Raw genomic sequence first — 15242 nt, 5'->3', positions numbered from 1 at the left:
GGCCGAGGATGTGGAGGTCCTGCCGAATTTAATGGCAGGACCCAGTTATCATTTTATTCTTCCATTTCCGACGCATGTTGTCGGGCAGAAAAAACAACGGCAGGAGGCCACAGCCGGCGATCCTTGAGCAATCCATAGGGAAGGAGCGAGAGATCGGAGCTTGGTTGGTGGAGGGGAAAAGAGCAGCAGTTGGGAGGGAGAGAGCAAGAGCTCGGGGCTTGGTGGCGGGGGAAGAGAATGGCAATTGGGACCTGAAGATCGGGGCTAGAGAAGGAGAGGTTAGTGATCGCGTCAATGGATCGAGAGAGCCAGTGATTGATAGAGGGGAGGCCAAAGGCCTCCTGCCCCTCAAGGAGTGCTGCTACTGCCGGGTTTCCTGAACCCTGGGAAACCCTGCCAGCAACTGTTAAATTTAAATCGGGCCCCCAGTTGCACTGTGGAAACTGAATGTAAATATGTTAATGAAGTGTTTTGCTTCTCCGAGGCAGAATATTTGCTTGGCACGAAACCCACCTTCATGAAAATAGCAGCAGGCACGTATGCAGCGGGCTGGGTTACGCGTTCACTGTTCTTTCATTCTTAAGCCCCCCAACTCCCTCCCGCTCATTGTGAGGGGGGGGGGGTAATATCAAAGTACTAGTTTCCCCCTTTCCTTCCTCGAAAGAACATGCTTGGCCATGCACTCAGTGCAGATTAGAGGATGTGCTGCTCCCAGACCTCACTAGTTGATCAATAGGAGGCATGCAATAATGATTCAATGGCAACGTTCCCTCCACTTTTCCCTCTGCCATACTTGTTGATGTGCAACAGTGTGGCAGAAATCAGAATCTTAGCAGACTGGGGAAATTGTATCTGCCTCCCTTCCTATAAATCCATGCGTTCATACTTGTTGTGACAACGACGCCTCCTCCTGCGTGCCTCCCTGCCTCTCAGAATCTGGAGCAGGCATTCCCCTGTTAAAACTTAGCCTGTTATGGGCAGCAGAGATTTACTCCCAGCAGCCACGATTAATGAGAGACAGGGAAAATATTTCATCACTCAGCAAAAGTTTTCAGAATCCTGCTGCCATTTTTGAAATGTTGAATAAAAAGCTCCGAGAAATTTTCATGAACAAAAAACCTCAACACAATTCCATTACAATCAAGTTATTTTGTTCCCATTTTTTTTAAATTCTAATTGTGAACTCTTAATATTATTTTTGCATTCTGTGCTTAAATTCTTTCTGAATTTTCTCTCTTGCAATTGATTGTTTCTCAGACACTATGGAGCCGAAATTCAGGGTCTCGGTAAGACCCGTTAGCGGCAGCCATGCGGCGGGATCCTGTGGTCGCCGCTTTGCAGTCAACTGGCCATCGCGACAGAAATTTGGCCCGGGAGGTTTTGTGACGGTGTGGACCTCCACCCGGATTGACAGAGTTTTGTGGCAGCATGAGGCTTGCGGCAGTGATGACGTGATCAAAGTGTGCACCGCTGCTGCTCCGCCCCAAAACCATTTTCAGCTTTAAAAAGCCGATCCTTTTACTGACAGTCCCCGCTAGCTTTTAGGGTTGGTGCACAGTGGAAGAGTACCAGCTGGAATTGTGTTGAGGGGTTTTTTGTTCATTAAAATTTCTCGGAGCTTTTTGTTCAACATTTCAAAAACGGCAGCAGGATTCTGAAAACTGTTGCTGAGTGATGAAACATTTTCCCTGTCTCATTAATCGTGGCTGCTGGGAGTAAATCTCTACTGCCCATAACGGGCTAAGTTTTAGCAGGGGAATGCCTGCTCCAGATTGAGAGTGGCAGGAAGGCACGCAGGAGGAGGTGTCGTTGTCACCAATAAGTCCTGAGGCAGCGGGCAAGGGAGGCAGCAACCATGGCTGCCCAACATATAGAAGGGCCTGTAGATGTTCGCAGACATCAACGTCCAAAGGCTGGACAGCAGGGAGATGGCATGAGGAGAAGGGTGAGGTACGTTGACCTCTCTCACCAGTTAGTGGGCGAGGAGCCTTGCCAGCAGCAGCCTGCAGAGACTCCACAACATGATGAGGAAGAGGGAGAAGGTGCCCATGCAGCTGGCATGGGAGGGGCCCAGCACATAACTATGCCAAGGAGGCCCTACCGTGCTAGGGTCTACCGGCATTAGTTCTCCTTCCTTATCTCAGCAACGAGCAATGTGTGCAGAAGCTGAGATTCATGAAAGACATCTTGACCGAGCTCTGTCATGACCTGCGGCCAGATTTGGAGCCTCACACAAGGCTGAGGACAGCGGTCAGCGTGGAGACCAAAGTAACGATAGCTTTGAACTTTTACGCAACGGGATCATTCCAATCTGCAAGTGCAGACATCTCGAACATCTTCCCATTCTCCACCCATCGCTCCATCCGACAGGTCACCAATGCGCTGTACAAGCAAAGAGTGCAATATATCTCCTTCCTCATGACTAGGGAGAAACAGGTGGAGCGCCAGGCCAGATTTGTCTGGATTGCAGGGTTCCCCAGGTTGCAGGGGGCCATCGACTGCACACATGTCGGACCGAGGGCGCCACAACACCATCCTGAACTATTTATCAACAGAAAGGGGTGCCACTCCTAAATGTTCAGTTGGTATGCGATCACCAGCGAAGGATCCTGGCAGTTGATGCCTGGTATCCAGGCAGCAGCCATGATGCCTTCATCCTGCACCAGAGCAGTGTGCCCACTCTCTTCACCGGCCCATACCAGGACTGTGGGTGGATGTTTGGGGATAAGGGATATCCCCTGTCCACTTGGCTGCTCACTCCACTTCGCAACCGCAGGACTGCGGCCGAGCATGCCTATAACTACGCTCATTCTGGGATCAGGTGCATCATTGAGCACTGCATTGGTATGCTTAAACAAAGATTCCATTGCCTGGACCACTCTGGTGGTCCATTGCAGTACTCACCTGGATGGTTCTCCATCTTTATGGTCATCTGCTGCATGTTGCATAACCTGGCTGTCATGAGTGGACAGCATCTCGAGGCCGAACCAGCAATACCACCGCTGGAGGCGCAGCAGCAGGAGGAGGAGGAGGAGGTGGAGGTGAAGCATCCTGAGCCACCCAGGAGGCGTCGTTGCCATCCCAACCCTGCAAGGGAAGTCCAGGCACATCTGATTGCTGCTCTATTCTGATAGTTTCATCCCCACATGACCCTTCAAATTCCATGGCCATCCCAATAAGTGCCTTGATACATCATTGCCCACCATCACATTATACACCAGCCCAGATATAGGTGTGAAAAATAAAGGTTTAATACATTATCAATATCACTCCAAACAACTAACAGAACATTAAAAAATTCAGAAAAGTAACATATAAACATCATTTGTCATCCTTGTGCATCTCCAAATAACGCCTCTTGTGTGTGCCTACCCAACTACTTCGCCTCAGTGTCTCCCCTGTGGCTGCTTCATGGGTCTGCGAAGGCTGCTGTCTTCCCTGTGTGGAAGCTGCAGATGTCCTTCTAGGACGCGAGCAGCTTTGGGCTTGGAAGGCTCGGCTGGAGACTGGTCGTCACCCTCCTGGGAGGGATCAGTCTGGCTTGGCTTGAAGGAGCACATCATCCGTATCCTGGCCCGAAGAGCTTGAGTCACTCACCGGGGGCAGCACATTATCACCACCACCAATCTGAGAGAGCTCAGGTCAGTGCTGTGGCACCACACTGGAAGGTCCCCCGTGGACCCAGTCACGAAAGCAACACTGAGGTCTCGGGTGGCATTGACCTGAGACTGCATGAGAGCAGCCAGAGTGTCAAAGCCACCAGATGTGACAGCACTTAGATGTTCCAGAGCTGTCGCCATCATCTCCAAAGCAGCACCGATACACTCGTTCCCTCGCGCCTGTGCTGCAATGGCAGCTGCCACATCACTTACAAGTTGCGGCATCACAACAGGATCCACACGGACATTCTGGGAGTCCACCATTGCCTGCACACTGGCAATGATGGGCTCCATGGAGTGCGCAGAGCTGTCGACACCACGGGAGGCGGACTCCTCTGTGCTCCTCACCACTTCCGACAGGCTCTCTGGCCCCTTTTGCCAGTGCCCCCAACATCTGGGAATACATGGCCTCCACCCTTGTCTCGTAAGCCGCAATATTGATGGGCTTGTCTGAGTCCTCCTCAGCAGAACTCATGTGGAATCGCGCCGCCCCCCCCCCGCGAGAGGTGGCACCTGAGGTTGCCTAGCCCCGTCACCATGCTGCAGCCCACTATTCCCCGGTGCATCACCCAGTGCAGACCACTCTACTATACTAACTATATCGGACCGCGCACTCCCAGTATCTGAGCTAGTGCGTGTAGGTGGAAGCAGTGATGCAGTGCTCTCAGCTCTGTCCTCCTCTTCCTTATCACTGAGGTTGCCAAAAGATGGAGTCAGATCCAGGGTGTCAGTAATGCTCGAAAACTCAGTGTCCTCAATGCTGTCAGTATGCTCATCTGGCTGGCTCTCATCCAGGGTCTCGTGCAGGCCTTGCGATGGTCTCTCATCATCTGGTGTCTCAGGAGGAGCAGCTCCCTCGCCTCGGCTGCCACTGCTCACTATGGTCTCCTCCAGGCCTGGTGACGGTCCTTCAGCAGGATGTTCTCCTTCACCTCGGCTGCCACTTGGCCTCTCATCTGCAAGCATCAATGGGAGAATAGCTGCCGTGAGGAAATGGTGGGGGATTGACGCATGGAGCCTGCAAATAGCAGACTTTCAGAAGGAATGGAACAGTGTGCGCTGTCACTTTCAGGCAGAGATAGCATTAAAGGAAGGCCTTCACTTACCTATGCTGCCTACATCGGCATCGCCAGTACTGGAGCCCACAGTTGGGGGCGGGGTCTCATCTGGAAACATAAATGAGAGAAGCCCTGCCGTGAAGGGGAGGTGGGGAATTTACGCATGGAGCCTACAAGTAGCAGACTTTGAGGCAACGGCACAGTAGGTGCTGCAGCATTCAGGGAGAGATAGCATTAAAGAACGGCCTTCACTTATCTTCATCGGCATCGCCAGTGCCCTGGTCCACAGGGAAGGCACCATGCCTGCCCACGAACGCCTCAATCCTCACCTCCAAGGATGTGAGGACTTGTATGTCAGTCTCGCTACCACCCGTTCTCTTTTGCTCAAAGCAATTATGAGCTAATTTGGCCTGCAAAATGGTTGGTAGCACCGTGATAATGCATCAGAAATGAGAGCACAAGTGTGTGTCCGTGACATGCAGCTGTCAATAAGAGGGCCTCCATTGCAAATATATATATAATATGAGAGAGAGAGAGAGAGGCTTCAACAATGAAATGCTGCATCAGTGACTAGAAGAGTGAAGGTAGGAAATAAAGGAAGGATGAAGGAGAGGCTCGCAGATGGAAGGTTAGCATTTGGTGGAACATGTACTCACTTTCATCAAACGAATGATGACGTTCATCCTTTTTCGACATTGGGTCGCCGTCCTATTATGGATGGAGATCCCCGACACCTCTTCCACTATCTCCCTCCAGGCATTACTAAACTGTTGGCAAGTCGATCTCCCTACATCTGGGTAGAGGACTCACCGCCTTCATTCCAAACCCTGCATCAGGGTCTCCAGATGGGCGTTGGAAAATCTCATAGCCCTTCCTACCACAGCAGCACCAACCATCCTTGCACACCACTCATTCCCACCTCAGGGCCTAGCTGCAAACCCTGGCCTTTAAGAAGGCCGGGAAGCAGTTGGCTCGTTGGCTACCAATCATCCTAAGGGTGAATTTCCCTGTGGGAATGCCGCCCCAATCAACCCACCCATACCACTGCAAACTATCAGATTTTAAGGGCAATTAGCGCTGGAGGACTTTTTTGGGGTCAAAAAGCTGAATTTGGATCCAATGGCCGCCGCAACCATTGCACTGCTAATGGGGGGGAAAAGGCATTAACACCGCCAGCTTTCTGGTGGCACTGAATTTCAGCCCCTATAAGTTTGTACTTGAACTTTATTTTAGATATTTTGATCATTGTGGTTGTTCCAACTGTTATTGGTGTTGCAATCGCTCCTCCCTAAAATTTGCATTGGCTAGGAATGCTTCATCAATAGTCTGTCCCCATTGTTCTTTATAATAGTCTTCTAAGTTATGCAGCTTTCAATACAATTGTATCCATAAAGCATTTGGCATTTTATGAAAGAATTTTCTGCTTTTGCATTGCAGTGGATGTTAACTGCATAATTAACAAGGGAATGCAATCCCTTAGACGCTTAGAAGGTAAAAACAAAGCTTCAGATTGTGCAACTGCTTTTAAATATATATATGTATCTATAATATGACTAAAGTGCAGTCTGTGATTGTTACAGAGTGTAAATGATTCCCTGACAAAAGAGATATATGGAACTAAATTAGAGAAAGAGTGCTTCGACAGCGTGCCGATATCTGGAAAGATGAATACAGATACCAGCACTGTGGATGAAGATGGCACAGAGATTGAAAATGAATTTCAGAATCCAAGATTGAAGTCTCCATCTCGAAGGGATAGCTATAGTGACAGCACAGACTGTGATGATGTTGCTAAGCATTCCATGTTAAAAGGGGATGTTAGTCTCAACAAAAGAATCACCCTTTGTCAAATATCTGGGAGTGCGATATCTTTCTGCAGCAACCAGTATGAAATGCCATGCAACCAGGAAGAAACCATCCAAAATATTTATTTTTCCCCACAAGAATCTTCTAACCCGGAGCTAATTAACAGGTTGGTTTTGAAGCATACAGTTCAACATTTTTTTAAAGCAAAATGTCAACATTTTGGGCCCAAGTTTCCACACGCGTCTAGAACGGCGCAGTCCCGACCTGGACGCCCATTTTTCGCGCCACAAAGTGCGCCTAAACAAATCCTCCGTATTCTCCACCTCCCTGCAGGTCCTCTGGCCCTCGGCGCAGCGCAGCACGAGCTGTAGGGGGGCGGAGCCAGGTCCCTGCGCTGAAAACAGTGCCGGGACCTCTGCACATGTGCGCTACAGTGGGCACGCAAGTGCAGTAGCTCCAGGTGCCGAACTGTGTGGGAGGGGCCCGAAGCACGCAGCCCCTAGCCCTGGCCGAATGGCCTCACTGGGGCTGCGTGAATAAGGCTCCTCCCACGGCCAGCTCCTGCTTCCCCCCCCTGCCTCCGGACCAGACCCGACACCCGCTCCCCCTCCCCCCCCCCCCCCCCCCCACTGCCTCCGGACCAGACCCGACACCCGCTCCTCCCCCCCCCCCCCCCCGACTGGACCTGACCCGACCCGCGCTCCTGTTCCCGCTCCCCGACTGGACCCGACCCGCGCTCCTGTTCCCCCCTCCCCACCCCTCTGACTGGACCCGACCCGACCCGCGCTCCTGTTCCCGCTCCCCGCCTCCCCGACTGGACCCGACCCGACCCGCGCTCCTGTTCCCGCTCCCCGCCCCCCCGACTGGACCCGACCCGACCCGCGCTCCCGGCCCGCCCCCCATTGGACCTGACCCGACTCGACTCCCGCTCCCGGACTGGATCCGACCTGACCTCCCTCTCCCTCCCCCCCTCTCTCCCTCCACCCCCTCTCTCTCTCCCTCCACCCCCTCTCTCTCTCCCTCCACCCCCTCTCTCTCTCCCTCCACCCCCTCTCTCTCTCCCTCCACCCCCTCTCTCTCTCCCTCCACCCCCTCTCTCTCTCCCTCCACCCCCTCTCTCTCTCCCTCCACCCCCTCTCTCTCTCCCTCCACCCCCTCTCTCTCTCCCTCCACCCCCTCTCTCGCTCCCTCCACCCCCTCTCTCTCTCCCTCCACCCCCTCTCTCTCTCCCTCCCCCCCGGAACCGAACCAAACCTCCCCGACCCGACCCAACGCCACCTACCTGTAAATCTGGTGCTGGGACGGGCCCTGCCCGAAGTCTCGGGCCGGCCCGTTCAGCCTTCGGTCCCGAAAGGCCTGCCTGAAGCACTTTCACACAGGTAGGAAGATGGTTTATTTAATCTTTTCTTTGCTTATAAATGTTTATTCAGGTTGGATTTATTTGTATAATATTTGTATAAGTATAAATAAGGATTTATTATAGAATTTAATGACTTCCCTTCCCCCCCCACCTTGTTCTGGACGCCTAATTTGTAACCTGCACCTGATTTTTTAATGTGTAGAACAGGTTTTTTCAGTTCTACAAAAATCTTCACTTGCTCCATTCTACTTTAGTTTGGAGTACGTTTTCACTGTGGAAACTTTCAAATCAGGCGTCAGTGGCCGGACACGCCCTCTGAAGAAAAAATTCTGTTCCAAAGTAGAACTGTTCTACCTGCCTAGAACTGCAGAAAAAAAAATGTGGAGAATTGCGATTTCTAAGATAGTCCGTTCTCCACCAGTTGCTCCTAAAAATCAGGCGCAAATCATGTGGAAACTTGAGCCCTTTATGCTCCTTCCAACCTTTTCTGTTTCATTTTGTACAAATAATCAGCCTATATGGTTCAAGTGAAAAACAGCAGGACTTTTTCAGGTTTTGTGGTATAATAACTGACAATTGTTATAAATAACAGAAAGAAATAAAATCTTTATAATTAATACAGCAATCAAGGCCATGATCCAACTCTAATAGTGATTTTGTAAGTTCAATATTTTATCCTGTTACATATTTTACATATTCGATCAACATTTTTGGTGATGTTTCTTTGCTAATCAAAGAAAGGAATATCTGTGATCAGGTCTGGTACTTATTGGGTACGAGTGTCACCATGATTCACTCCCAGGTCAAGTATATCATGGCCAGATGCAGAGTAGTGGTCTCTTCACTCAGCTTCCATACTACATCTCCTGTAATAATTTCAGCAGGAGACCCATAAGTGAAATAACATAAGCAATCATTTCCAGCTATTTCTCTTAAGTTTCTGCCAACCTACAATTGGAATTACACAGCAGGAGATCAGGAGCACTCTCACGGAATTTCAGTGGCAGCATTCTTTAAAAAACTGCTTCTTCCAATCTCTCTATTTCTTCCAATAATGTACAGGATAGTTGATTTGTTTGAAAACCTTTAGTTCATTATCAATTTAAGTGTAAAACAAAATTGTACAATCCCCAGCTTGCTCTCATTAGATAAAGTAAAGTGCTATGGTTATGTAGGCAAACACATCAGCCAATCTTGCATGCCAGCTGAGATGAATGAGCAAATAATCTGTTTTTGGTAAGTGTTGATTGATAAAAGAAAGTTGGCCAGAACACTGGGAGAACTCCCTGCCCTGGGATCTTTTACATCCACCTCAACAGGTGGATGGGATTCCATTTAGTCATCTCATCTGAAAGATGGCAATTTTGATGGTGCAACATTCCCTCTGTACTGCACTAAAGGTTAAGCCTAGAATATGTGCTCAGGTTTTGAAGCAGGGTTTGAACCCACAACCTTCTGACTCGAGAGTCAAGAGTCTTTCGGATGAGACAATTAACCACGGGCCCATCTGCTCTCTCAGGTGGCTGTAAAAGATCCCATAGCACTAATTAAAGAAAAGCAAGAAAGTTATACCAGTGTCCTGGCCAACATTTAACCCTCAACCAATATTATTAAATCAGAATATCTCACTATTTATCTAATTGCTATTTGCGAGGTCTTTCTGTGTGCAAATTGGCTGCCACATTTGTCAACAATACAGTAGTGACAACACTTCAAAAGTACTTAACTGAAGCACTTTGGACCATCCTGCAGATTGTGAAAGGTGTTCTATAAATGCAAGTTCCTTTTTCTTTCTAAATTGAAAACAGTATTGTTAAAGTAAAATTCATTCTGTGTCTGTGTAGAAGATGATAAAGGAAAAGGAATAACTCCGATTCACCTGCACACACACGCGCACAATTCAGGTACAATCTGCATGCGCAAAGATGTACACCGAGTACGGGAGCTAATTTTGTTCTTTGGTTCTGATTTTTATACAAAATGTTGGCAACTGTTGAGTAGAAATTGTCAGCTTTTTCCTACAACACCAACAACAACAAAGGCAGTCTTGGTGATGGAGAGGGTATGGGGTCAGACAATATGAACACATAATGGGTTAATGCCATTACATCATTGCAAGGTTGAATTTAGTACTAATGTCTTTGTTCAAATTGCCAAAGGAATTTCTTCATTCCTATGTCACTTTTTTTTTTAAACATTCCATATTTCAAATTTAGCTGTTGATCTGAGCAATTCAGTGAAAAAAACAAGTCAGAGCATGAAAAGACACTCCTTTATTGAAGAAGGTTCACTTGTGATTTGGATTGTTAACATAGACTTTCCTAGTTTAAGCTGTTCTTCGTTCTAATTGTATTCTAGAAAGCCACCTTCACCGATGCTTCTGGACCTTTCACTGGAGCAAGGTTGTGGACTTGAACCTGAGGTTCCCTCTCCTACTCCTGTTGATGAGAACTGTATTATTTCCAGCTCAAGATCTGAAATGGAATCTTCAGCCTCTTCAGATGTAATAACCACTTCAGTACAGCATCAGAACAACAAGAATCTTGAAGAGGAGGGGGAAGAAGCCGAATTACAGCCTGTAAATATTAATTATACATCTTTTCTGACAAAATAATGGTTGTTTTGAAGTCATCACTACAATTAATTTAATTTGTGATTGATCTATCAATCACCATCTCGCAGTTTGAATAGAGAATGAAAATCCAGTCTACTCAATTAATTTCAGACCCTCTTATACAGTTCACATATAGTAGATATTTCTTGCGTGTCGATACCTGCTCCTGGCTCTCAAATAATCAGCATTTCCTTTGCTATAGGAAGCAGAGTTGCATGTTACTTTGAAGAAATCAGAAAAGGGGAGTCTGGGATTCACTGTGACAAAAGGGGATGATAACATTGGTTGCTACATCCATGACATCATCCAGGATCCTGCAAAAAGTGATGGAAGACTAAGACCCGGTGACAGGCTGATAACGGTATGTCTAATCAGTATGAAAATAATTAACCTAAATGTGTATCAACATAATGGGGCCGGAATTCAACCCCGCCAGAAACCTGGCGCACCTATCTTTTTCAAAGTGTTTTTACTGCCTATTTCGAATGAGGTCGCCCCTTTCCCAAAATTCAGCTCTTTGCCTTTTTTTTAAGCGGCCAGGAAGCTAGTCATAATGGGGGCGGAAATGCAGCAGTAAGTGCTGGTTAGGGGCGAAAGTGGAGGCGGGACTGATTCTCCGCCGCTGTCGCTCAGCAGCGGAGCGGTGGTGATGTAATTGTGCATCTGCGTCACCACGTATCTCCTCCTTTAAAGGGGAGAGAATTGGTGATTATTTAGGATCGACCGCTGGACCACCAGGGAGGATTTTGACCGGGCCAGTGGCCTGACACCCAAGAGTGGGTGCCAAGCTGCGTGTTGGCAGCTCGGTTGAATCAGGGGGCACAATAGTCCGGCCAACATGGAAGTCGGCCAGCAAAAAAAAGTAAGTGGTGGCTGCGGCATTGGGCCCTTGCCTTTAATGGCCACTGCACAGTCAGGGCTGACCGAGGGAATGAAAGGTGCACTGACAGAAAATGCTGTCTGGGGGACTGCTCGGCAGACATAAGATTTTTTTGGGCTGAATTTTGAGGGAGATGGGGGGTCCCGGCAGTGCGCGTACTGATGACGCACTCACGGCCGCTCAGCAGCGGCGGGGTTGAAGTGGGGACCGCCAGAAAACCCCCCCGACTGAATTTAGCTAGCAGCAGTCATTCAACCAGAAATCGGCAGTCAATCAACTCCGCCGTATAGCCGCCGCAATCTGACAGTAACTGGCCTTATTCAGGAGCTGAATTTCGGCTCCAATAAGTATAAACTTGAGAATTATATGTATAACGATAATCTAATAAACAGCAGTCACCGTGGGTTTAGAAGGGGACGATCATGTCTGTACAACTCCTAGACTGTTTCGAAGAAGTGACAACCCAAGTGGACTGGGAAACTATACAACGTGGTATATCTCGACTTCCAGATGGCATTTGACAAAGTTTCACACGTGGGGTTATTAGTTGAAATCAAAACTATAAGGATTTATGATAAATCATGGAAATGGATAAGAAATGGACTGAAAAGTAAAAAATAAAAGACGCTTGTTAAGAAAAATTATATCAGGGTGGGGAACGTTCTGAGTTTGGGGGCCTGGGGCTCTGTGTTGGGACTACTCCTGTTTCTAATTTATGTCAATGAGTTGGATTCAGAAACTCATCAGTAAAATTTGCAGATGATTCCAAAGTCGGAGGAGCAGGGAATCTCAGGAAGCAGCTCAGAAATTAATGAGGCGGACAGAATATATATGTGGACAGAATAATGGCAAATGAAATTTACTGCTGAGTAAAGTGTTCCATACAGGAAAGAAAAGTGGGAGACACATCTGCTGCATGAATGGTGTTGAAATAGCTCCGGAAGAAGTTGAAGGAGACCTGGAGTCTTAGTTGACTCAATACTCAACAGGTCCAACCATTGCAGAGCAGCAGTCAAAAAAGCTAATAGGATGTTGAACTGCATAGCCAAAACAGTAGAATATGTCGCAAGAAGTCATGATCAAACTGTATAAGTGCACTGGTCAGCCTACATCTTGGGTACTCTGGTTATAGTCACTGAGAAATAAAGGAGATAATCATGCATCGGAGGCAGTGCAGAGAAGAGTCACAAGGCTGATCCCCAGTGTCAGAGGTCGGGCTATGAGAAAAGACTCGAGAAATCTGAACTTTCCAGCTTGAAAAGGATGTGGCTGAGAGGTGATCTTACAGAGTTATATAAGGTGGTTGAGGGAATTGGAAAAAGTAAATCTGGATTACTTTAAACTGCGAGAGTAGGACAAGATGATGCAGGTTCAAACTAATAAAAGTGTTGACAACTGATATCAGGAAGAATTTGGAATGGATTCCAGATAGAGTATTGCAGGGGAGTATCAGATAATTGTTTAAGATGATAAGATTGGGGGGGGGGGTGGGGTGGAAATATATAGGGTCTTTCTGGATAGATGAACTAAGATGGGCCAAATGGCCTCCCAATCTGTAATTATATTGTGATCTTCTAGTGAAAGAATGTCTCGAAATGGTTAAATGTTAAGTGACTGCTCCAAAACTGCTACATTAAAACAAACTCTTCTCCAAATCTTTAATTGAGATAAACTATATAGGGCATTACTTCATTATTGTCTCCTCTTGTCCTAACTACATTTGTTCTATGCAGTGTAGTGACTAGGCTAGCAGTGTTACGTTACGGGGTGGATCCAAGTGTTTATTTTTTTAATTTTCAAGTCTTTTAAAAATGAATGAAAAATAAGAAATGTCCAATTTCCAAATCTCTCACCTTTAAGTATTTAGTAGTGTTCTTATAACTGGGTAAAATCTAAATTATATGCTGGTGTGTTCATTCTAGGATATCCTATATTGAGAGATACTAGCTTGAACTATTTTACCAGAGCAAGCCTATACAAATAGTCCTTTTACAATGCAACAAAATACTTCCTAAATGGCATTAAATAGACGATTTAGCAGAGCTTTTGTTATATCTAAAGTATAAAGTATCAGTGAAGCAATTACTGTTTAATAAATGTTATTGGTTGGGTACAGCATTTCACATTATTAGTTGAGTAACTAACAGAATCAGATTGCAAAGTTGGCTTCATATGAGCAAAAGCTTCCAGACAAAACAAGTCCAAGCACAAGCAGAGATTCAGTAAGCGTGCGAATGGGCATTTAGTTGGATGACTCACGTGTTTGGAAGATGTGCCTTACATGATAACAGCTTTAGTTTCTTTTGCCACTGCTTGCCATAGGTGAATGATGTTGACATCACCAGCATGAGTCATGCAGAAGCAGTGGATTTTCTTCGATCTATCCCAGATACAGTCACTTTAGTAATTGGACGGGTCCTGGAAATACCAGAGTTTCCAATAAAGCCACATATGCTCCCTGATATCACAATGATGTGCCACGAGCATGAACTCGGTAAAGCTTTTTAAACTATTCTGTTTCTTGTGTTTATAATAATAGACCAGTGTTTGAACAGTGTTTATTGTGAGTACATTTAAATGAGATACTGTAATTAATGTAATGTAATTATTACTGGACCTTCTGTCCTTTCTGTCTCCCACAGTATAGAATGTGCCTGGAAATGAACCTCTTGTAGTGAGCTTGTATATTTAACTCATCATATGCTGTTTTGCAACTTTGAAAAAGTGCTTTAAACCTGGCTGTCTAAAAGTTAATACTCTAAATTGAACATAGTACTTAAAAAAAAAAATGCATGTGTTAAAATGTAACAGTAAAGTAACTAAGCAGTCTTTATTTAGATGAAAGTAAAGGTCCAGGAAACATTATAATTTTGTTATAAGTTCTTCTGTTACAATTGCGTTGGGTCCAAAATTAAAGCCTAGTTAAAATCTTTGGGGCCGAAATTGGGGAGGGCACTTTGATTTAACCGGAAATTTACAGGCAGGAGTCCGAGGGAAGAACCACAAAATTCGGCGCTTTAACTCTGACATCGCCTCCCAGCGCTTTGAAGCTGTTTGAGGTGGTGTAGGGACGGGTTTGCGAGGGAGCAGGGCGGTGATGACATCAGCGCGATGTGGATGTGTCGCGCTGACACGTCGCAACATCCCTCCCCTTCAGGAGTCGTCCGACAATGAAAACAAAATGGCGGTAAGGGTGGCCACACTGCCCAGCCACTGTCAGCTTCCCACCTTGCGAAGCTGTCGGAGGCACCAACTGGTGACGGCTGCGCTCCCGCGGGGCAATTTCCCCTGTGGGGCGATAACTGGTCGCCGCTGGGTGGTAAGGGGATCGCCATCAGGTGATGAGGTCGCCGATGGGCGGGATGGAAACACAGAAACCTGTTCCCGCTGCCCCCGACTCGGGGGCAATTGCGGATGGGTCAGCCCCTAGGCGGAAAGGCTTTACCGCCTCAATAGAATCGGTAATTTGCCTTAAAGAGGGCAACAATTTCTCCCCTCTCTTTCACGCCCCCCCCCCCCCCTTTATCTTTGATAAATAAAAAAAATAAGTCATTAAAGTTGGGTTTTGTTGCCATTTTAAAAGTTTGAGTTTTTTAGGGTGTTTTTCAGTTTTTTTTGCATTAAATCCAGGAGAGAATCGGGGGGGGGGGAGCGGTATGGGTGTAATTGGACCCCAATAAACCTAGGCAAAGTCAGAGAAAATTAGTAAAACATCGGTTTCTATTTTGCACATTGCTAAGAGTCAAGAAAACAAGCAAAGGATTTGAAAAGTCTGGGATTGCTCCCTGTGACTGGAGACAGGTCCATGTGGTGTCCATATTTAAAAAGGGCAGTAAGTCCGAAGCAAGAATCTATTGTGTCATCG

General features: G+C 47.0%; 1 protein-coding gene across 1 annotated transcript in view; it reads left to right on the top strand.

Annotated features, from left to right (window-relative positions):
- The window catches only part of ptpn13 (protein tyrosine phosphatase non-receptor type 13), a 361948-nt gene that overhangs the window by 277187 nt on the left and 69519 nt on the right, over nt 1-15242 (top strand). The window contains exons 31-34 of the mRNA XM_070871054.1: nt 6298-6689; nt 10242-10461; nt 10700-10858; nt 13700-13871. Coding sequence (XP_070727155.1) covers nt 6298-6689; nt 10242-10461; nt 10700-10858; nt 13700-13871 — 943 coding nt within the window. The remainder of the gene's footprint in view (nt 1-6297; nt 6690-10241; nt 10462-10699; nt 10859-13699; nt 13872-15242) is intronic.

Source organism: Pristiophorus japonicus, chromosome 2, assembly GCF_044704955.1.
Source record: "Pristiophorus japonicus isolate sPriJap1 chromosome 2, sPriJap1.hap1, whole genome shotgun sequence".
Lineage (NCBI taxonomy): Eukaryota > Metazoa > Chordata > Chondrichthyes > Pristiophoridae > Pristiophorus > Pristiophorus japonicus.
The sequence above is the reverse complement of the archived record's forward strand: the minus strand, read 5'-3'. Positions and strand labels throughout refer to the sequence as shown.